The following is a 24,861-nucleotide window of genomic DNA, read 5'->3' as shown; positions in this document are numbered from 1 at the left end:
TCTGCATGTTAATTAGGGGTGATATTTCAATAAAGCTGCACTAATCATAGTACTCAATCCGGTTGCTAATTAGGGGTGATATTTCAATAAAATTGCACTAACCATAGTACTCAATCTGCTTGCCAATTATGGGTGATATTTCAATGAAACTGCACGAATCACAGTACTCAATCTGCTTGCTAATTGGGGGGGGGGATATTTCAATGAAACTGCACTAATCACAGTATTCAATCTGCATGCTAATTAGGGGTAATATTTCAATGAAGCTGCACTAATCACAGTACTCAATCTGCCTGCCAATTATGGGTGATATTTCAATGAAACTGCACTAATCACAGTATTCAATCCGCATGCTAATTAGGGGGGATATTTTAATGAAACTGCACTAATCACAGTATTCAATCTGCATGCTAATTAGGGATGATATTTTAATGAAACTGAGCACTAATCACAGTACTCAATCTGCTTTCTAATTAGGGGTGATATTTTAATGAAACTGCACTTATCACAGTACTCAATCTGCTTGCCAATTAGGGGTGATATTTCAATGAAACTGCACTAATCACAGTACTCAATCTGCTTGCTGATTGGGGGGGGGGATATTTCAATGAAACTGCACTAATCACAGTATTCAATCTGCATGCTAATTAGTAGTGATATTTCAATGAAGCTGCACTAATCACAGTACTCAATCTGCCTGCCAATTACGGGTGATATTTCAATGAAATTGCGCTAATCATAGTACTCAATCTGCTTGCCAATTAGGGGTGATATTTTAATGAGACTACACATGTCACAGTACTCAATCTGCTTGCCAATTAGGGGTGATATTTAATGAAACTGTGTACTAATCATAGTACTCAATCTGCTTGCCAATTAGGGGTGATATTTCAATGAAACTGTGCTCTAATCACAGCACTCAATCTGCTTGCCAATTAGGGGTGATATTTTAATGAAACTGAGCACTAATCATAGTACTCAATCTGCTTGCCAATCAGGGGTGATATTTCAATGAAACTGTTCTAATCACAGTACTCAATCTGCTTGCCAATTAGGGGTGATATTTCAATGAAATTGCACTAATGACAGTATTCAATCTGCTTGCTAATTAGGGGTGATATTTCAGTGAAACTGCACTAATCATAGTACTCAATCTGCTTGCCAATTAGGGGTGATATTTCAATGAAACTGCACTAATCAGAGTATTCAATCTGCATGTTAATTAGGGGTGATATTTCAATAAAGCTGCACTAATCATAGTACTCAATCCGGTTGCTAATTAGGGGTGATATTTCAATAAAATTGCACTAACCATAGTACTCAATCTGCTTGCCAATTATGGGTGATATTTCAATGAAACTGCACGAATCACAGTACTCAATCTGCTTGCTAATTGGGGGGGGGGGATATTTCAATGAAACTGCACTAATCACAGTATTCAATCTGCATGCTAATTAGGGGTAATATTTCAATGAAGCTGCACTAATCACAGTACTCAATCTGCCTGCCAATTATGGGTGATATTTCAATGAAACTGCACTAATCACAGTATTCAATCCGCATGCTAATTAGGGGGGATATTTTAATGAAACTGCACTAATCACAGTATTCAATCTGCATGCTAATTAGGGATGATATTTTAATGAAACTGAGCACTAATCACAGTACTCAATCTGCTTTCTAATTAGGGGTGATATTTTAATGAAACTGCACTTATCACAGTACTCAATCTGCTTGCCAATTAGGGGTGATATTTCAATGAAACTGCACTAATCACAGTATTCAATCTGCATGCTAATTAGTAGTGATATTTCAATGAAGCTGCACTAATCACAGTACTCAATCTGCCTGCCAATTACGGGTGATATTTCAATGAAATTGCGCTAATCATAGTACTCAATCTGCTTGCCAATTAGGGGTGATATTTTAATGAGACTACACATATCACAGTACTCAATCTGCTTGCCAATTAGGGGTGATATTTAATGAAACTGTGTACTAATCATAGTACTCAATCTGCTTGCCAATTAGGGGTGATATTTCAATGAAACTGTGTTCTAATCACAGCACTCAATCTGCTTGCCAATTAGGGGTGATATTTTAATGAAACTGAGCACTAATCATAGTACTCAATCTGCTTGCCAATCAGGGGTGATATTTCAATGAAACTGTTCTAATCACAGAACTCAATCTGCTTGCCAATTAGGGGTGATATTTCAATGAAATTGCACTAATGACAGTATTCAATCTGCTTGCTAATTAGGGGTGATATTTCAGTGAAACTGCACTAATCATAGTACTCAATCTGCTTGCCAATTAGGGGTGATATTTCAATGAAACTGCACTAATCAGAGTATTCAATCTGCATGTTAATTAGGGGTGATATTTCAATAAAGCTGCACTAATTATAGTACTCAATCCGGTTGCTAATTAGGGGTGATATTTCAATAAAATTGCACTAACCATAGTACTCAATCTGCTTGCCAATTATGGGTGATATTTCAATGAAACTGCACGAATCACAGTACTCAATCTGCTTGCTAATTGGGGGGGGGGGATATTTCAATGAAACTGCACTAATCACAGTATTCAATCTGCATGCTAATTAGGGGTAATATTTCAATGAAGCTGCACTAATCACAGTACTCAATCTGCCTGCCAATTATGGGTGATATTTCAATGAAACTGCACTAATCACAGTATTCAATCCGCATGCTAATTAGGGGGGATATTTTAATGAAACTGCACTAATCACAGTATTCAATCTGCATGCTAATTAGGGATGATATTTTAATGAAACTGAGCACTAATCACAGTACTCAATCTGCTTTCTAATTAGGGGTGATATTTTAATGAAACTGCACTTATCACAGTACTCAATCTGCTTGCCAATTAGGGGTGATATTTCAATGAAACTGCACTAATCACAGTATTCAATCTGCATGCTAATTAGTAGTGATATTTCAATGAAGCTGCACTAATCACAGTACTCAATCTGCCTGCCAATTACGGGTGATATTTCAATGAAATTGCGCTAATCATAGTACTCAATCTGCTTGCCAATTAGGGGTGATATTTTAATGAGACTACACATATCACAGTACTCAATCTGCTTGCCAATTAGGGGTGATATTTAATGAAACTGTGTACTAATCATAGTACTCAATCTGCTTGCCAATTAGGGGTGATATTTCAATGAAACTGTGCTCTAATCACAGCACTCAATCTGCTTGCCAATTAGGGGTGATATTTTAATGAAACTGAGCACTAATCATAGTACTCAATCTGCTTGCCAATCAGGGGTGATATTTCAATGAAACTGTTCTAATCACAGTACTCAATCTGCTTGCCAATTAGGGGTGATATTTTAACGAAACTGCACAATAATCACAGTACTCAATCTGCTTGCCAATTAGGGGTGATATTTCAATGAAACTGCTCTAATCACAGCACTCAATCTGCTTGCCAATTATGGGTGATATTTTAATGAAACTGTGCACTAATCACAGTACTCAATCTGCTTGCTAATTAGGGTGATATTTTAATGAAACTGCACTAATCATAGTACTCAATTTGCTTGCCAATTAGGGGTGATATTTCAATGAAACTGTGCTCTAATCACAGCACTCAATCTGCTTGCCAATTACGGGTGATATTTTAATGAAACTGAGCACTAATCATAGTACTCAATCTGCTTGCCAATTAGGGGTGATATTTTAATGAAACTGCACACTAACCACAGTACTCAATCTGCTTGCCAATTAGGGGTGATATTTCAATGAAACTGTGCTCTAATCACAGCACTCAATCTGCTTGCCAATTAGGGGTGATATTTTAATGAAACTGTGCACTAATCATAGTACTCAATCTGCTTGCCAATTAGTGGTGATATTTCAATGAAACTGTTCTAATCACAGTACTCAATCTGCTTGCTAATTAGGGGTGATATTTTAATGAAACTGTGCACTAATCACAGTACTCAATCTGCTTACCAATTAGGGGTGATATTTCAATGAAGCTGTTCTAATCACAGTACTCAATCTGCTGGCTAATTTGGGGTGATATTTTAATGAAACTGTGCACTAATCACAGTACTCAATCTGCTTGCCAATTAGTGGTGATATTTCAATGAAACTGATCTAATCACAGTACTCAATCTGCTTGCTAACTAGGGGTGATATATTAATGAAACTACACAAATCACAGTACTCAATCTGCTTGCTAATTAGGGGTAATGTATTTGCTAAATTTACAATATAAAAGCAAACTGAAGAAAAGAATAAAACTGTTCAGATCTTAATGCTATGAATTCTTTTCAATCTTAAAAGTCACAGATCACTTAACTGCAACATCTTTACTAATATAATCAAAACATTTATTTGAAAAGCACACAAAAATTGTGTGGCTATGCATGACAAGTGACTGTAACTGTGCAAAAGAGCAATCTCTTGTGTGGATATGGCAAGTGACTGTGTAACTGTGCAAAATACCACATTTCTTGTGTGGATATGGCAAGTGACTGTAACTGTGCAAAAGAGCACATCTCTTTTGTGGATATGGCTAGTGACTGTAACTGCAAAAGAGCACATTTCTTGTGTAGATATGGCTAGTGACTGTATCTGTGCAAAAGACCACATCTCTTGTGTGGATATGACAAGTGACTGTGTAACTGTGCAAAATACCACATATCTTGTGTGGATATAGCAAGTGACTTTGTAAATGTGCAAAAGAGCACATCTCTTGTGTGGATATGGCAAGTAACTGTGTAACTGTGCAAAAGAGCACATCTCTTGTATGGATATGGCAAGTGACTGTGTAACTGCAAAAGACCACCTTTCTTGTCTGGATATGGCAAGTGACTCTTAACTGTAAAACAGCATATCTCTTGTGTGGATATGGTAAGTGACCGTGTAACTGTGCAAAAGAGTACATTTCTTGTGTGGATATGGCAAGTGAATGTGTAAATGTGCAAAAGAGCACATCTCTTGTGTGGATATGGCAAGTGACTGTAACTACAAAAGAGCATATCTCTTGTGTAGATATGGCTAGTGACTAACTGTGCAAAAGACCACATCTCTTTTGTGGATATGGCAAGTGACTGTAACTGTGCAAAAGAGCACATCTCTTGTGTGGATATGGGAAGTGTAACTGTGCAAATGACAACATCTCTTTTGTGGATATGGCAAGTGACTAACTGCAAAAGAGCACATCTCTTGTGTGGATATGGCAAGTGACTGTGTAACAGTGCAAAAGAGCACATTTCTTGTGTGGAGATGGCAAGTGAATGTGTAACTGTGCAAAAGAGCCCATTTCTTGTGTGGATATGGCAAGTGACTGTGTAACTGTGCAAAAGAGTACATCTCTTGTGTGGATATGGCAAGTGACTGTAACTGCAAAAGAGCACATCTCTTGTGTAGATATGGCTAGTGACTGTAACTGTGCAAAAGACCACATCTATTGTGTGGCTATGGCAAGTGACTGTAACTGTGCAAAAGAGTACATCTCTTGTGTGGATATAGCAAGTGACTGTGTAAATGTGCAAAAGCGCACCTCTCTTATGTGGATATAGCAAATGACTGTAACTGTGCAAAAGAGACCAGCTCTTGTGTGGATATGGCTAGTGACTCTTAACTGTAAAACAGCATATCTCTTGTGTGGATATGCATGGCAAGTGACTGTGCAACTCTCTAAGTGGAACAAAAGACATAATCTTTGTAAATATCTTGAAGTAGTTAATCCTCTTAAAGACCTGGTCCAAGACAGTATTGTATCAATGTTCATTATGTACATACAAGTAAAAATATTGCTGCTGCTGACATAATCTGCTGCGTGCTCAGTGTTTTAGAGACTCAGTCATGTAGATTTGCTTGTATCTTTAAGGTACACTACATCTGACTAATATGTTGTTCTTAGATGGATGTTAGTTATATTAGATCTGCTGCATGACAGTGTTTTTAGGTTTTATAGTTATAGCTTTAAGTTACTTTTAGAGTATTGTTCATACCCCTACCCCATTTTCCCATACAATTCTACAACTCTACAATGAACATACAAGGGTTGATCAAAATGTTCTAAATGAACTGTCTGCAATAATTTTAGTAGACATTCTCAATGCAACTTACTTTGGAATTTACACTCCCATCTTGCGTATCATGTCCTGAACACAGGCAGCAGTCCATCATGAGACCCTTAGTTCTTCCCTGCTTTCGTAATGGTTTCCCAAAAAAAAAAATTTCTTTCACTTTTGGGGAAAAAGCCAAAAGTCGCACTGAGGAGCTAAATCTTGTCTGTATTGTGTGGACTGTATCGTGGGCAATTTTGGGCTTCAAGGCCAATTTTTTTAAGGTCTCTATTACAAACTTCCATGTGTGTGCCAAGGGCATCATCATGTACAAAAAATTAAGCCAACCCTCTGTAGGTCTAGACACTTTTTGGGAATAGTCTCATTCAATATATATCCATTCATTGCATCTATGATACCATGTGGTTCAAATTCATTCTTTGTGTGTTACTAGGACATAATAATAATAATAATAATAATAATGACCTTATTTAAAGAAGGTAACACAATTAGCTAAGAACTAATCTACCTTGAGGCCCTCATACAAAGGAATATATTTATTTTAGCTGCATCTCTGAAGCCACTGGATATATTGTGTTTGGAAGAAGGAAACAGAGTGGGCATTTCTAATCTCAACTGGAATACTATTCCAGAGCAGAGTTCCAGAGTATTGGAAACTTTTTTTAAATAACTCCTTATTTGGTTTGGGAATTTTATACTGTTTGGTAGACATGGCATAATGCACATAACCTTTCCAGTGAATTTGTAAAGACAATGGTGAACTTGCATTCTTCCTTATACTACTACTTCACCTCTTACTCTTGTGTTTAAAGTTGTGTTTCCAAGTTCATCACTTATAATGATCTTATTTTAAAATATAATTATATTCTACTTTAGACCTGTGTAATAATTCCCTGCATATCACTGCCCTTAAACTCATTTGTTCTTTATCAAGCAATTTGGGCAAGTTGGGCAATCTGGGTAATTTGGGCACTCAATGAGCACAAACCCTGTACATTCCTAAGCTCTTGGTCAGAATTTCCTCTGCACTTTTGTATTAAATATAAAATTGTCTGCTACCTCTCAGACAGGATAATGTCTGTCTTCCTTCACATATACTTCCACAGAATATCTTCTGAAACAAATGCCCTTGGCCTAGCTTTTCTTCTATCATTTTTAACACCCTCCCGAATCATTACTAAAATGTTTTATTTCATCCATCTACTGATTCAGATTTCAAAAGTGCTTTATGTCCATAAACAGCATAAAAGTCAGCTTTAACCTGTGTAAACGATTTTCCTGATTCTGCATATAATTTATAATCACTCTTTGTTTGCCATTTTTCCAAAGCATCCACATATATAATGTATACAAAGCCTGTAATGTGATCAAAAGATAGGCCTGTAATGTGATCAAAAGCTAAGCCTGTAATATGATCAAAAGCTAAGCCTGTAATGTGATCAAAAGCCAAGCCTGTAATGTGATCAAAAGAGAAGCCTGTAATGTGATCAACAGCTAAGCCTGTAATGTGATCAAAAGCCAAGCCTGTAATGTGATCAAAAGTCAAGCCTGTAATATGATCAAAAGCCAAACCTGTAATGTGATCAAAAGATAGGCCTGTAATGTGATCAAAAGATAGGCCTGTAACATGATCAAAAGCCAAGCCTGTAATTGATCAACAGCTAAGCTTGTAATGTGATCAAAAGATAGGCCTGTAATGTGATCAAAAGATAGGCCTGTAATGTGATCAAAGGATATGTCATGTTTGCCTGCCCGCAATTACGTAAGTCAGGAACAAAGGAATGGGTTAGCGCAATGAGTATGTCGACCCTGCACTGTTACGGCGATTTTGTTTGTACAAGAACCCCGCCTCCCATTAGGTGTTATTGCTCGCATATAGATGTTAAAAGCTTTGCTCTAAGAACAAAGGACCCTCGATGCTACTGTAAATCTCTCCGCTTGACAGATGGCCTGAGGCTCGTCTGTTAAGCTGAACCGACTGGGGGTAGAATTGGCATCCAATCAGAACTGAGGAAGGATGGGGCCATCAATTCGAATCAGAACTTAACAGTCATTTGAACTAATAATGAATTAGTGATTTGTAAGTCATCGTACTGGTAAAGCAGAATATACTCACTCCGAGGGAGCCACTCATGATTTGGCGGGAAAACTCTTAGTACATTCTCAGGACAGAAAGCTTTGTAAAGGTCAGTGAGTTGTTTGCTCGATTGTTGCAGAATGTTATGGCATTGTAATTCTAATTAAGTGCAGTATGTATATTTACTTACTAGAATCGTTAGCACGTAGAATTACCCTTGTATTGTTTAATTTACATGCGTACTTGAAAAATGAGCTATGATTATGTAGATTGCTCGATCGTCAGAATTGGTATTGTAATACACTATTTAGTTACTTCGTAGTAAACTAGTGTATTTATTCATGTGATATTCTAGATTTTGCAATTGTTGAATTAAATTGTAACTTTGAAAATGGTTGCAGTGTGATCAACAGCCAAGCCTGTAATGTGATCAAAAGCCAAGCCTGTAATTGATCAACAGCTAAGCTTGTAATGTGATCAAAAGATAAGCCTGTAATGTGATCAAAAGCCAAGCCTGTAATATGATCAACAGCTAAGCCTGTAATGTGATCAAAAGCTAAGCCTGTAATTGATCAAAAACCAAGCCTGTAATGTGATCAACAGCTAAGCCTGTAATGTGATCAAAAGCTAAGTCTGTAATTGATCAAAAACCAAGCCTGTAATGTGATCAAAAGCCAAGCCTGTAATGTGATCAAAAGCCAAGCCTGTAATTGATCAACAGCTAAGCCTGTAATGTGATCAACAGCTAAGCCTGTAATGTGATCAAAAGCCAAGCCTGTAATGTGATCAACAGCTAAGCCTGTAATGTGATCAAAAGCCAAGCTTGTAATGTAATCAACAGCAAAGCCTGTAATGTCATCAAAGTTAAAATGTCTTAAAATTGGGATGTTGGGTTCCTTTGCTTAAAAAATACTGCATTTGTTCTATAAATTTTCATTCGACCTTTGGATTTAAAAAGAAGTTTATTACCTAAATTCTGTGTTTCTGAGTTTTAAGATTTTAACAGAAAGACATGGAAGATATTGAAAAATAAAAATTAAGCATATATAAGGAATTACTTCACAAGTTGAAACTACTAGTGTTTGTAAATTGTCACTGTGTTGAAGCCACTCGCGACAATACAAAAAGTTTCCACTTTAGGAGTGAAATATTTCCTTGTATCTACTAAACAAGAGTCCCTTAAAGGGACTGACACTCTACTGGATGAAATGAATTTCCATGAATTCAAGATAAGACCATTTCTTCCTTTTAACTGCTGAGTTTTGAAATCATCTCTAATATTCTTCAGCAATACCAAGAATTTCAAATTTGCTGCTGTGGTGAACATATTGGCATCAGCTTGGCACTGTTTTCACTTAGCCAAGCATCATATAAAGTCTTCCTGTGGAAAACCCATGCTGATATGACTTTCAATTCTGAAGGAATATTGGTACCAAGATTTTCAAGATGGATGCCATGGTGGCCATATAGGATATCAGACTGGCACCATCTTTATTTAGTATCAACAAGACATAAGTCTTTTGGTGAAAGCACAATGTCACTATGACCGGCCATCATGGAAAAATAGCAATGGCAAGATTTTTATAATGGCCATTGTGGCAGTTGTTAGAAGTTGGATCAGCACCATTTTCATTTACGACCAATTAGACATCATAGTGAAAGCCTTATGTTGACATTACCATTCATTCAAAAGATACACTGACAAGATTTTCAAGATGGCCACTGTGGCAGACATACAGAAATGTCCAAATGGTACTGTTATGACCAACTAGACATCATAATGAGTTGTTTGGACATCAGATTGACACCATTTTTTATTCTGGACCAACTTTATATCATAAGACTTTGGCTTTGCATGCTCTGATGCCATTTTTCAGAATATTATAGGTTATATATGGTTGCAAGAATATGTGGTAGAAGAAAAACATGGAAAGACCTCAGAAAGAACCACCGACCAATGGGAAGCTACTGGCAAGGTTTCTTACTTGCCCATGTTGGTCAAGCTGACACCTGAAATCACATGGACAGAGGTGTGAATGGTTTGTAGAAGTGAGCACCTTAGACTACTCAGTTCCCCACATCATAAAAAGTCTTTTGGTGAAAACCCCATGACAATATTACTAATCAGTTCCCCACATCATAAAAAGTCTTTTGGTGAAAACCCCATGACAATATTACTAATCAGTTCCCCACATCATAAAAAGTCTTTTGGTGAAAACCCCATGGCAATATTACTACTCAGTTCCCCACATCATAAAAAGTCTTTTGGTGAAAACCCCATTACAACATTACTAATCAGTTCCCCACATTATAAAAAGTCTTTTGGTGAAAACCCCATGACAATATTACTAATCAGTTCCCCACATCATAAAAAGTCTTTTGGTGAAAACCCCATGACAATATTACTAATCAGTTCCCCACATCATAAAAAGTTTTTGGGTGAAAACCCCATGACAATATTACTACTCAGTTCCCCACATCATAAAAAGTCTTTTGGTGAAAACCCCATGGCAATATTACTACTCAGTTCCCCACATCATAAAAAGTCTTTGGTGAAAACCCCATGGCAATATTACTAATCAGTTCCCCACATCATAAAAAGTCTTTTGGTGAAAACCCCATGACAATATTACTAATCAGTTCCCCACATCATAAAAAGTCTTTTGGTGAAAACCCCATGACAATATTACTAATCAGTTCCCCACATCATAAAAAGTTTTTGGGTGAAAACCCCATGACAATATTACTACTCAGTTCCCCACATCATAAAAAGTCTTTTGGTGAAAACCCCATGGCAATATTACTACTCAGTTCCCCACATCATAAAAAGTCTTTGGTGAAAACCCCATGGCAATATTACTAATCAGTTCCCCACATCATAAAAAGTCTTTTGGTGAAAACCCCATGGCAATATTACTACTCAGTTCCCCACATCATAAAAAGTCTTTGGTGAAAACCCCATGGCAATATTACTAATCAGTTCCCCACATCATAAAAAGTCTTTTGGTGAAAACCCCATGGCAATATTACTAATCAGTTCCCCACATCATAAAAAGTCTTTTGGTGAAAACCCCATGACAATATTACTAATCAGTTCCCCACATCATAAAAAGTCTTTGGTGAAAACCCCATGGCAATATTACTAATCAGTTCCCCACATTATAAAAGTCTTTTGGTGAAAACCCCATGGCAATATTACTACTCAGTTCCCCATATCATAAAAAGTGAAAACCCCATGACAATATTACTTTTCGTTCTGGAGGATTATCAATAAGAATATTTTCAAGATAATCTCTGTGGCAGCCAAGCTGCACATTAGATCAGCACCATTTTCAGTTGGGATCAACTTGACATCATAAGAAATCTTCTAGTGAAAACCTCCTATTGATACAACATCCATTCAGTAGCATTAACAAGGCTTTCAAGGTCGCTGTTGTGTAGTTGCTGTATTGGATATCATATGTCCACAGGGCATCATTTTCATTTTGGATTAACTAAAGGATAAATGTGTGTGTAAAAATTTCCTGGCAATCCTCAACTAATTTAGAAGGTGTAGCAATAACAGATCTGTGCTAAAGGATGGATGGATGATGGATGACAGACAATGAACAGACATTAAACAACAGACAAATGAACAGACACTGGACAAAAGACAACATACCATCCCATAAGATTTTCTGGTCTATGACCAGTAAAGCTAAACAACATAAATTTGTATTATACATTTTAAGACAAAAAGCATCTATTTGCATTGATTTTCTTTTAATTATACATTTTATGGCAAAAAGCATTGATTTGCATGGATTTTCTTCATTCTGTGCCACTGTGATTAACATCTTCATCACTGTTATGATAAAATAAGTTCAATTTTACAATAATTTAGTACAACAACTTTTGACAGTGTAGCTTGTGCATATAAGACTTCTGTATTTTGTCAAAATTAGTGATTATTTTCATATAAAAATAAGAGATTTTTATTTATGTGAACAAATTTCTTATGCTGACTGATGACGGTGTAAATCTATTTTACAAAAACTGGATGAGAAGTATAGTCTTTGGATTAGACAGGTCACAAGCACTAACAATCACAGCAAGATTATAACACTAATATAAAACTTGTCTAAGACACTAATATAGAACTTGTTAAGACAAGCAGATACAATATCACCTCATTGATATGTGAAGATCATATTTGTAATCAGCCAATCAGATACATTTCATTGATATATATATATATATATATCAGTTGTTTGTAATCAGCCAATTAGATACAATATCACCTCATTGATGTGTATGTAGATCATGTTTGTAATCAGTCAATGAGATACAATTCCACCTCACTGATATGTGTAGATCATGTTTGTAATCAGCCAATCAGATACAATACCATCTCATTACTATGCATATGATATGTTTGTAATCAGCCAATCAGATACAATACCACCTCATTAATATGTGTAGATCATGTTTGTAATCAGCCAATCAGATACAATACCACCTCATTAATATGTATAGAATATATCTGTAATCAGTCAATCAGATACAATACCACCCAATTAAATTTTATAAAATATGTTTGTGATCAGCCAATCAGATACAATACCACCTCATTAATACGTATGTAGAATATGCTTGTAATCAGCCAATCAAATATAATGCCACCTCATTAATATGTATAGAATATGTTTGTAATCAGCCAATCAGATATAATACCACCTCATTAATGTGCAGATCATGCTTGTTATCAGCCAATCAGATTATGGATGCAGGTTCATGCCATAAGTTCACTTGGCCTAAGAGCCAGGCAAGCTAAAAGCATTTTCTTTTACTAATGAGGATATCATGGACAGAAATGTAATACAGATCTAAATATCCCTACTCACTAATGAAAGTAAGAAAACAAATTTACTCAAAGAGATATTAATGATGGACCTAAATGAGCTACTCTTCTCCTTTCTATAACCAATCAATTGTATCATTTCAGTCAAATCTCTCTGCACATGGATTCCACATTTAAACCTAAAGAAATCCGATTACTGGAACACCATTAATGCTATCATATTTGTAACATTAGCAAGCAATGTTTGTTGTTACATGCCTGGTTTTATTAATACATGTATGTATATGGTTTAGTAAGACAACAACTTCATATTGGTTATTAATTAGATCTATTCCAACAAATATCAAATCCATAATGACTGCCTGATTATCTCTAGGTAACTAACAGATCTATTATAAAATGCATAGCAACAGTGACTGTGCACTGTAAAAGTGACCAACATCTGCAGACTGCAGCTAAATGCCGACTTTTATTATCCAGTATTCTGAAGTGTTTCCATGTTCTTTAAAATAATATTTTACTGAAATGACACAAATTCCATTCTTTAAAACCTTAAAAATATGTCACTGTAACCATGCAAAGGGTGGAAAGTCATATAGATGCAACTGCAAACTCCAAACTTTAAAACTTATGACTGAGCTAAAATTTCAGATGTAATTGTTAATTATCAAAAGTGATTAAAAGAATACAAATGTTTGTCAAGAAACTACATGTTGTTTACTCTATCAAGAATTCAGACCGTTTATGAATTACCTTGCCCACTGTTTTAGACTAATTTTGTTTGGAGTAGATGGACCTATGGCCCACTGGCCAGTGTTTCATAATACATGTACTAAAGTAACTGGTTGTTTTGTGGGTGTTTGATTACAACACATTAAAGTTACATTAAACTGATGCAACTAAATGGATCCATGGCCCACTGACCAGTGTTTCATAATTGTAAAGTCACTGGTTGTTCTGTGTGCAAGTTACATTAAAAGCTGAAGTAAGGAGCAAACATTGCTTGCAATGGGATGGAAGCCATTACCTAGGCTGAATTGTAGGATTTGAACCTGCATCCTTCGGGTTGCAAGTCAAACACACTAACCACTGAGCCAGAACAGCACAAGTAAAGTTGTGCATGTCCTTTAATAATGTGAAAGGACTTCCTCCTTGCCTTATATATAAACTTTATACTTGTGGTTAGCAATTTATATTTACTGCATATCAACAACTAGTGCAAAGAATGGAGTCAATAAAAGCAATAAAAATAAATGACTGAGCAATAAAAAGATTAGGCCGGATCCTGTGCTTTCATCAAACATGGTGAGAAAGGAATGGTAAACAATATTGTAGATTACGGTTTTCACAGAATCAAATTTAAGACTTACAGCTTATACAATCATCTTACAGACTTTACTAAATATTTTATGATAAAGTGCAAATTCTGTGAGAAATTGAACAATGCAAATATTTTTTGAATATATCAACTTCTACACCAAAATTATCTGTGTAAAATCAACCTCTGCTTTTCTCCATCAAGCAAGAAAAAAAACTTTGATAAATATGGCAGTTTGATTTCCCTACTTTGGGGGAAAACCAACAAAAAAAATGCAAAAAAAAGTATAATGCAACAAATCAGTACATAACCTATGATCCATTTACATACATAATATATACGGACCAAATAACAGGTAAAATAAACATAATGTATATGGACCAAATAACAGGTAAAAATAAACATAATGTATATGGACCAAATAACAGGTAAAATAAACATATTCATAAGAAATATATCATTAACTGGAGTGTGTTATTGAATCTTTCTATTTTAATTAATCAATACTTTAGTTTTCATACACACAGTGACATCAAGCATTTCATGGTTCCTTCTCATGAGTGAAATTTAAAATGGCTGCCTCAGTGAAACTTCCAAGCTTTTTTGCAATAAAGGCAGCTGACACACTAGTTACACACAAATTTCCAATATATCATTTTCAAGCAATTAACAGTTTTCTAGTTTTAAAAAAATGTTGGGTATACATGTTTAACAAAAAAACTGGAGAGCTATAGGAGCATATATATATATATATATATATATATATATATATATATATATATATATATATATATATATATATATATGTATATATATATATATATAAAATCAGAGATAAGGAAATATTTTGGATTGTTGTCTTTTGTTGAACACTGCCATTTCATCAGCACTAGTTATAGACAATCCCACATATCCTTGCCCCTTCATGTTATCTTGTCTGCGAAGTCATAATTAGCCACATAAATACCAATATGCATAAAATGTGACACAATTCTTTTTTATATGTGGTTAGAAATGCAGACGTTAGCTGCATATCACTCAAACATACTTGGGCCAGATGACACTGTACAACTCTTACGCTACATATATCATTAGATTAACTGGACAATGTCATTTGGATAAGAATTATTTAGGTTGCAGCAGAGGAGCCATTAGCAGTTCTAATCAAAATTGCTACTCTCTGTTTTGGATATGCATTTGTACAAAGCTATAGCGATCAGAATATATTATAACTTGAACAGTGAATATTTCACTTTTTCTTTCTATTGTCTTTTTATGATTTTTTTGTTGGAGATCCATATTGACCCTGGAAATCAAATGGTGACTGAAGCTGGGAAATAGGTTACATTGTACCCTTTACTGAAGCCCCAAGATAACCCTTTCACCAGGCTATTATTGTAACCTTTACTGAAGCCCCAAGATATTTTCACAAGGCTATTATTGTACCCTTTACTGAAGCCCCAAGGTATTTTCACTATGCTATTATTGTACCCTTTAATGAAGCCCCAAGGTAACTTCACAAGGTTACATTGTACCCTCCCTTAACCTCCAAAGTAAGTTCACAAGGTTACATTGTACCCTTTACAGCCCCAAGGTAATTTCACAGATGTTGTAATGTATATCACTGTAACAGAAAAGGTCAATGCGTGTGTTTCTGTTAAAATGATTATTCATAAAGTTTCAATGTAAGTTTATTAGCAGGAACTTCGTTTTCTCCATTTTTGGTATTTTATAGTAGGCCAGTTTTGTCGATCATGTTTAGCATTTATGACCAAAGTCAAAGGCCTGATTATAACTGTTCATATTTTTATTATTTTTTTAATAAATTTTTAATCTGCCCCAACTCAAAAAGACCTGAAGTTTGCACTTTTTTTATACTGTTTTCCATCTGATTTTTTGTTATTCACCTACTGTTTAGTTCCTTTTCTGTAGATTTAGTCATTCAAACATGCCCATCATTCAGGTTTTCCCTGGCTTTTGAGTTACTTGGATTGTTTTGTAAGCTGTTTGTACACTTGATGAAATGCTTAATAGGCTTGAAACGTGTGTGTGTGTGTGTGTGTGTGTGTGTATGTGTGTGGAAAGAGAGAGAGAATAAGATCCCTGTCCCAAACAGTGTTTGTTCCCTCACCTGTGGTAAAGGTCAGCACAGTCAGGAGGAAGACTTGATAAACACACAGTGACTTTTTACTGGTCAATGTCATCTTCTGGTTAAACACAACTTGTATAAATGGGCTGAAACATAAATAATTATACTTAGAATATTTTCTGATTAATGTGTTACATCAGTTCTAATGTCCTAATAACACATATCATTATAATAACACAAATCATTAGAATATTTTCTGACTATATTTATTACTTTAGTTTCAATGTCCTAATAACACAAATCATTAGAATATTTTCTGACTACATTTATTACTTCAGTTTCAATGTTCTAATAACACAAATCATTAGAATATTTTCTGACTATATTTATTACTTCAGTTTCAATGTCCTAATAACACAAATCATTAGGATATTTTTGACTACATTTATTACTTCAGTTTCAATGTCCTATTAACACACATCAAGAGTTTGTATTTTCAATACTCTAAAGACTGAGACCAGCAAGAGTCGGACAACTCATCTGACTCAAACTGCGTCAACAAAACAGCCAAATGAAAAATGAGGAACAGTCTCTCCTAAAAGTAAAATGCATCAACAAAACAGTAAAATGAACTGCTCTGAACAGACTCTCAAGCACTCTAATCCATACAATAATTCTGCTTTTGGTACCTGTAACTCTGAGTGGCCAAGTGCCAATTAAAGGGCTATACTAGAAAGACTGACACTGAATTATATATGTTGCCTCTTTCCTCAGCCAGTTACATTTATTATTTTCATCTAGCTGCTAAACATGAGGACTGAGAAGAAGTGAGATCATTCACCTGGCTGAAATAGACTGTACACAAAAAGGATCCAATCCAAACTACTGATGTAATTTTGAACAGTAGCCAAATAATCAGTGGCGTCGCTAGGGGGGTGCAGGGGGTGCGGACCACACCGGGTGACACCATCTCAGAGGGGTGACACCAAAATGAAAAATTGCAAATTTTACAGAGCACACACTGCTCGGTCTAGTCGGATTTCATAAGCGGATAACCGACCATAGTTAAATACATGACTAGCAGGCACAGCAATGGCGTCGCTAGAGGGATGCGGGGGGTACGGACTGCACCGGGTGACACCATCAGAGGGGGCGACACCAAAATGACATTACTAAGGATTCTGTATGGTCTGTTACGGAAGGAGGACCATGGGGGTGACACCATGAGCTACCGCACTGGGTGACACCAACCCGAGTCACGCCACTGCAAATAATGTTGAAGTAGCAGCGAATTCATATTGCAAAACTAAATTTTGTACATTAATTGGCAACCTTTGCCACTGCATGTATCCATACACACTGTTGCACCAGCTCCTTGCTGGTGCAACAGTATCCATATATACTATTGCCACAGTACCTTTGTTGGTGCAATGGTATCCATTTATACTAATACCACAGTACCTTTGTTGGTGCAATAATATCCATATAAACTTTTGCCACAGTACCTTTATTGGTGCAATGGTACATGTTTGGTATATATATATATATATATATATATATATATATATATATATATATATATATATATATATATATTTTTATATTTTTATATTCAATGTTGTACCATTATCTTGCTGGTGCAATGGTATTCACGTACATGTACAATTGTATTTTTTGCTGGTGCAATTGTATATTTTACTGTTGAAAAGAATCATAAATGGTGTGTCAAATGGAACATAGAGAAATAGGCCAGCTACTCTCTTTTGTTTCTTATTTATTCTCTGCGACTATTAGGACAGTTCTCCATACTGTATAAACAACAGTCAATAACTTGTAAAATGTAGGCATATTAGTACATTATTCTAGTTTGTATAGCTAGGTATTTGTTAACTGTACTTAGCTAACATGTTTTACCTGATAGAGATCTGCAGACACAGGCAATACATTTGTCTCTCATTAAATCATAATGTTTTCACTGAGTCAGAAGCAGAGTAATTACCTAAGTTAGTTTTCCTTTTATTTATGACCATATTGTTTTGACCACGTTTCAATATTTCTTACATCGAGTCTAGTAGAGCTTTGGCAGTATCTAGTGTCATCCTCTGAAAAATAAGTCTTTGTGTGCTCTGTCTATAGAAGAAGTTCATTTATTCTATTTGCTGTAAAATGAAGAAAGGATCTACTTATCTTGTTCTTGGGGTCTGAAAAGATCCAGACAAGTAAGGCTTCAAAACTTGTTCCTAGTTCAAAAACCATCACATTATTTGAGATAGGTCAGGCATGTTCCTAGTTTCCATCACATTATGTGAGATAGGTCAGGCATGTTCCTAGTTCAAAAACCATCACATTATTTGAGATAGGTCAGGCATGTTCCTAGTTCAAAAACCATCATATTATGTGAGATAGGTCAGGAATGTTCCTAGTTCAAACACCATCACATTATTTGAGATAGGTCAGGAATGTTCCTAGTTCAAAAACCATCACATTATTTGAGATAGGTCAGGCATGTTCCTAGTTCAAAAACCATCACATTATGTGAGATAGGTCAGGAATGTTCCTAGTTCAAAAACCATCACTTTATTTGAGATAGGTCAGGAATGTTCCTAGTTCAAAAACCATCACATTATGTGAGATAGGTCAGGCATGTTCCTAGTTCAAAAACCATCACATTATGTGAGATAGGTCAGGAATGTTCCTAGTTCAAAAACCATCACATTATTTGAGATAGGTCAGGAATGTTCCTAGTTCAAAAACCATCACATTATTTGAGATAGGTCAGGCATGTTCCTAGTTCAAAAACCATCACATTATGTGAGATAGGTCAGGCATGTTCCTAGTTCAAAAACCATCACATTATTTGAGATAGGTCAGGCATGTTCTTAGTTCAAAAACCATCACATTATGTGAGATAGGTCAGGCATGTTCCTAGTTCAAAAACCATCACATTATTTGAGATAGGTCAGGCATGTTCCTAGTTCAAATGCCATGACATTAAGTGAGATAGGTCAGGAATGTTCCTAGTTCAAAAACCATCACATTATTTGCGATAGATCAGGCATGTTCCTAGTTCAAAAACCATCACATTATGTGAGATAGGTCAGGCATGTTCCTAGTTCAAAAACCATCACATTATGTGAGATAGGTCAGGCATGTTCCTAGTTCAAAAACCATCACATTATTTGAGATAGGTCAGGCATGTTCCTAGTTCAAAAACCATCACATTATGTGAGATAGGTCAGGCATGTTCCTAGTTCAAAAACCATCACATTATTTGATATAGGTCAGGCATGTTCCTAGTTCAAAAACCATCACAATAACCATGATACGTTAATTATGAATGGAGTGTCCAACCTCTAAACCTATGGAATTATTTCTGGGGCTTAACTCATTCGGCCCCAATCGGGCCTGTAGGTGTGATGAGACTGTATCCTATTTCCGAGCTCTGCAGCATCAAGGTCATTTAAGATACACCAAAGTGGGTGGTATTACAAATAAGCAGACAGATATAGCTCTACAATGATACCAAATAATCTGTAAGTTCTAGTTGCACTAAAAAGTACAGAGGGAAAAACCTGATTTTTTGGACCTGCTTTTTTTCTCACCCATATTCGCTCGTGGTCGGAATGCAATTTTGTGTCTGGATTTTAGACCTTTTGGCCTCAGAGCTAAGGCAGACCGGTCTGAAATGCACACAGACAGGTGAACCTTTGCAAAAACTAGGATAAGGTGGGGATTTGGAATAAAAAGCGGTCTCCATACAAAAACTTTTACCCTTCTGCTCATGCACAAGTAAAATAACCAATGGAAAACTATGTTTCTAATACAACTAGGCATTAGTCTCATGGAAAATCTGTTGAACGTTGATGTATTACAATGTATTCAGAAATAGCCCCCAAAATGTCTTTCCTACTCGCATTTCAGGCGAAAACAACAAAAACCTCTGGGATTGAATGAGTTAAGGGCAAAATATGCAATATTTTATAACACTGGGTCATCCAGAATGTGTTATCATCTGGAAATACAATGCAAAGCAAAATCTAATTTTCACTGGTGGGGAGTAAAAAGGTATAAATCTGCATTTACTTTTAATTAGAGTGATGTAAATGATACACAAAGACTGGTGTTTAAACAGAAAGCCTTAATTAGCCTGCAAGTGAAACAAATTAGGTTTCACCAGGCCATTTGTTGATATTTTTGTATAATACACAGAGAGTATTTCATTACTACTACTCATTAATTATCACAGCAGAAGTAAACAATTGATCTCTTGGTAGTAGATACTCTTTTGTTTAATGTACTGAACCCTTCTGGCAAGAACAGCAAACTGCACCAACCCAGTTAGAATAATCAGATGATTATGTTATTATTACACTGGTTATACCAGTTTCCCAGAAGCTGGTTCCCTGAGTTGTTATTATAAAGGTGAGACAACTGGCCAGATACGTTTCCCTGTATTGTTATTACAAGGGTAATACAACTGGCCAGATACCATTTTCCCTGTACTGTTATTACAAGGGTAATACAACTGGCCAGATACCATTTTCCCTGTGCTGTTATTACAAGGGTAATACAACTTGCCAGATACCATTTTCCCTGTACTGTTATTACAAGGGTAATACAACTGGCCAGATACCAGTTTCACCAAGCTGCTGTTATTCCATTAGGGTGATAAATCTGGCCAGATACCAGTTTCCCTGTGCTGTTATTACAAGGGTGAAAAAACTGGCCAGATACAAGTTTCCCTGGGTTGTTATAACAAGGATCATACAACTGGCCAGACACCAGTTTCCCTGTGCTGTTATTACAAGGGTGAAAAAACTGGCCAGATACAAATTTCCCTGGGTTGTTATAACAAAGATAATAAAACTGGCCAGATACAAGTTTCCCTGGGTTGTTATAACAAGGGTGAAAAAACTGGCCAGATACCAGTTTCCTTGTGCTGTTATTACAAGGCTGAAAAAACTGGCCAGATACCATTTTCCCTGTACTGTTATTACAAGGGTAATACAACTGGCCAGATACCAGTTTCACCAAACTGTTATTCCATTAGGGTGATAAATCTAGCCAGATACCAGTTTCCCTGTGCTGTTATTACAAGGGTGAAAAAACTGGCCAGATACAAGTTTCCCTGGGTTGTTATAACAAGGATGATACAACTGGCCAGATACCAGTTTCCCTGTGCTGTTATTACAAGGGTGAAAAACTGGCCAGATACAAATTTCCCTGGGTTGTTATCACAAAGATAATAAAACTGGCCAGATACAAGTTTCATTGGGTTGTTATAACAAGGTTGAAAAAACTGGCCAGATACCAGTTTCCCTGTGCTGTTATTACAAGGTTGAAAAAACTGGCCAGATACCAGTTTCCCTGTGCTGTTATTACAAGGGTGAAAAACTGGCCAGATACAAATTTCCCTGGGTTGTTATCACAAAGATAATAAAACTGGCCAGATACAAGTTTCATTGGGTTGTTATAGCAAGGTTGAAAAAACTGGCCAGATACCAGTTTCCCTGTGATGTTATTACAAGGTTGAAAAAACTGGCCAGATACCAGTTTCCCTGTGCTGTTATTACAAGGACAATACAACATGTCCATTAACTGCTTCAAGACCCCATTTTGTATGCATAAGAAAAATCTGAAGTCATATTATTTGCTTTTGAGGACAGTGTCACTGCAGTAAAACCTGTCTTGAGAGACCACTGCTATGAGCGATCACCTGCCTTCAAAGACCATGATTTCTTGGTAGAAAGGGTGGTCTTTCAAGACAGGTTCTATTGAATAAGCTTTAATATGAATCAGTAGTAATATACATCATGCTTTATTTCTCTGTCCATGACTGTGAATAATCACTGTAATGTGATGAATATTTTATGCTCTTGCCTTTTGTACTTGTACTGGTTTGCTACCTCAATATACTTGTGTGGAAATTAATTATTGGAACATCTAGCTGAAGATTCGGACCTTAGAGAGTCCAAAACTGGGCAAAACAAAATAGGATGAGAATTAATGAAGGTAAAACAGAATGCATGATTTTGGGGACATCACAAAAGCTACACAAGTCAAGAAACCCAGAACTATCTCTTGCAATATGCAGTGGTGCTACTGGTGGTGGTGTTGTGAGGTTGTACCTTCTTACAAGGTGTCCGTTTTATTTGGCTATCATTATCAAAAGGGTGATGACATCTGGTCCCTTTGACCAATGTTTTACGAGAGAATTTCTTCCTAATTCAATCTCAGAGTATCTTAAATTTTCACTCTTGCAGGAAAAATGCAAACTGATTAAATTTTTCTGATGAGGGCAATTTAACCCCAAGGAATTTCATGTGGGAACCATGCCCCTTATTTAGCGTAACCAATCAGGATTAAATACATTTACCACCTTTTATAAATAGCCACCAAAATTGTGGTCAGCCTGACTTCTATATTTCCAAACCTGATTCTGTTAAAACTCAGCTTCTGACACTTCCAATATAAAATCGAAGTTAACCTTCCCTTTTCTAGTCATCTAACAGTTAAGCGAATGAAGGCTTAATTAAGAATCACTTCCTCTCCTGACACAGACATTAGAAATCATTGCAGTATAGTAATTTAACAAGCACCTGTCCCCATAAATCTAATTAATTGTTCTCTGGCCCAAATTAATGTGCTTGTTATTGATCAACAGAAATTTGCATCCTTACACAGTAATTATTCGTTATAAAATGTCAAACATGAAAAGCTTGTAGGTATGTCCATAGATAATAATATCTTATGGAATGACCATATTGACAAGCTTTGTAAAACACTGTCATCCAAAATTGCCCTACTCAGCAGAATTAAGAAATATTTACCTATGGAAACTCGCAATCGCAACAAGTCATATTTTCTTCCAACAATGGATTATTGTTCAAATGTATGGAGAAATTCTGCTAAATCTGAGCTTGACAGGATTTATAAAAATCAAAAACGAGCAGCACGCATAATTTTAAATGCATCTATTGATCATCCCTCAAAAGCACTGTTTACAGAACTCAAATGGTTCACAATATGACAGGACAGATTTTCACAAGGCAGTTCTTTTATATAAATGTCTACATGGAACTCCAACAGAGTATCTTCAGGACTTATTCAGGCCTTTTTCAACACAATACCAGTTAACATCAATATCACATGGAAACCTTCTAGCACCAGAACCAAGAAGAGAGCAATTTAAAAAGAGCTTCCAATACTCTAGTACAGTTCTGTGGAACAAGCTTCCACTGCATGTAAAATATGCTGAAAATATTATGAGTATTTAAGAAGAGATATCATGAGCATGTATGTGTTTTTAATAGATAATTGAATTTAGTATTTTAATACTAAACATGTTAAAACAAGCAGTAATTATTGCTATCTTCATATAATGTGCATTGTTATGCTCTCCTTAAGAGGGTCCCAAGGGAAAATAGTCCTTGACTAATAAGTTACTTTCTCTAAATAAAACATTATTATTATTATCGTTATTATTATTATTACATGTGATTACATGGTTCTGTCCTTTTAACTGCTGAAAACAGTGTCTATAGTAAAAGTCGTACAGGTCATGTATGCTTTCAACAACGATTATTTGAGCAATGGTGTCATTTTTAGAATTTGATTATACATACCTTTAAATGGCAATTATTCACTTTATTTGGATCCTCATAAATCCATATTCCTTTACATGTCCTGATAAGTACATACAGCAAAATCAATATTAAAAGTATGTGGACATTTTTGGATGACATGAATCTAAAGGTATGATCCAGTACAATCCGGATTGAATGCTGCACACTATGATGTCACAATGAAAGTTATGCATGGTGATAAACAAATCCATACTATCCTATATTGTGACATGCTCTTTTCTTGATCCAGTATAGTACCTTGTCTCCACGTTAAAAGTCCATAGCAATCAATTCCTGCCTGAACAGTAAAGGTGTAAACCACTCAGTAATTAGGACTGAACAGACTATGGTTAAATAAAATCAGTATTAAACATTTAAACAACAATGCATATTTGAGATGAAAAAATGCACATAAATGACCTGTTTGACTTTTACTGTAGTTGAAGGCACATGATTGCATGATTCACACTGATTTCTAAACAATCATGCCAAAATCAGCTTAATGCATTACATTTCATTTTTCATTAAATCTATACATGTGACAGAACTAGGGTCTCAAATGAGTGGTTTCAAACTCCTGATCAGTAGATTGGCTTTTAAACAAGCAGATTTTTTTAATCGACATAAATATTGTGTTTTAAGAGGACTGAAAACAAAACCAAACCATTTTCAGCTATATTTTCTCAAACATGACACTGAACATCCGATTCCTTCACATATTGTCAGCTTTTCCATTCCAGTGAGGGGCTAGAGCCCAAGTGATAATGTGTGTTGTCTCTATACACAGGCATGAAAATTTTGGTGCAATCACAGTCAGGAATCATAACTTG

At 35.8% G+C, this 24,861-nt stretch overlaps 1 protein-coding gene across 1 annotated transcript in view; it reads right to left on the bottom strand.

Moving 5' to 3' along the window:
• Positions 1 to 24,861, bottom strand: part of LOC149806231 (cadherin-23-like) — a 317,815-nt gene that overhangs the window by 247,249 nt on the left and 45,705 nt on the right. Inside the window, exon 2 of the mRNA XM_089935354.1 lies at positions 16,449 to 16,552. Within this exon, the coding sequence (XP_089791480.1) occupies positions 16,449 to 16,521 (73 nt within the window). The 5' untranslated portion in view covers positions 16,522 to 16,552. The remainder of the gene's footprint in view (positions 1 to 16,448; positions 16,553 to 24,861) is intronic.

This window comes from Sinohyriopsis cumingii, chromosome 2 (genome assembly GCF_028554795.1).
Source record: "Sinohyriopsis cumingii isolate HCF-2022 chromosome 2, ASM2855479v2, whole genome shotgun sequence".
NCBI classification, from domain to species: Eukaryota; Metazoa; Mollusca; class Bivalvia; order Unionida; family Unionidae; genus Sinohyriopsis; species Sinohyriopsis cumingii.
This window is presented reverse-complemented; position numbering and strand designations above follow the sequence as displayed.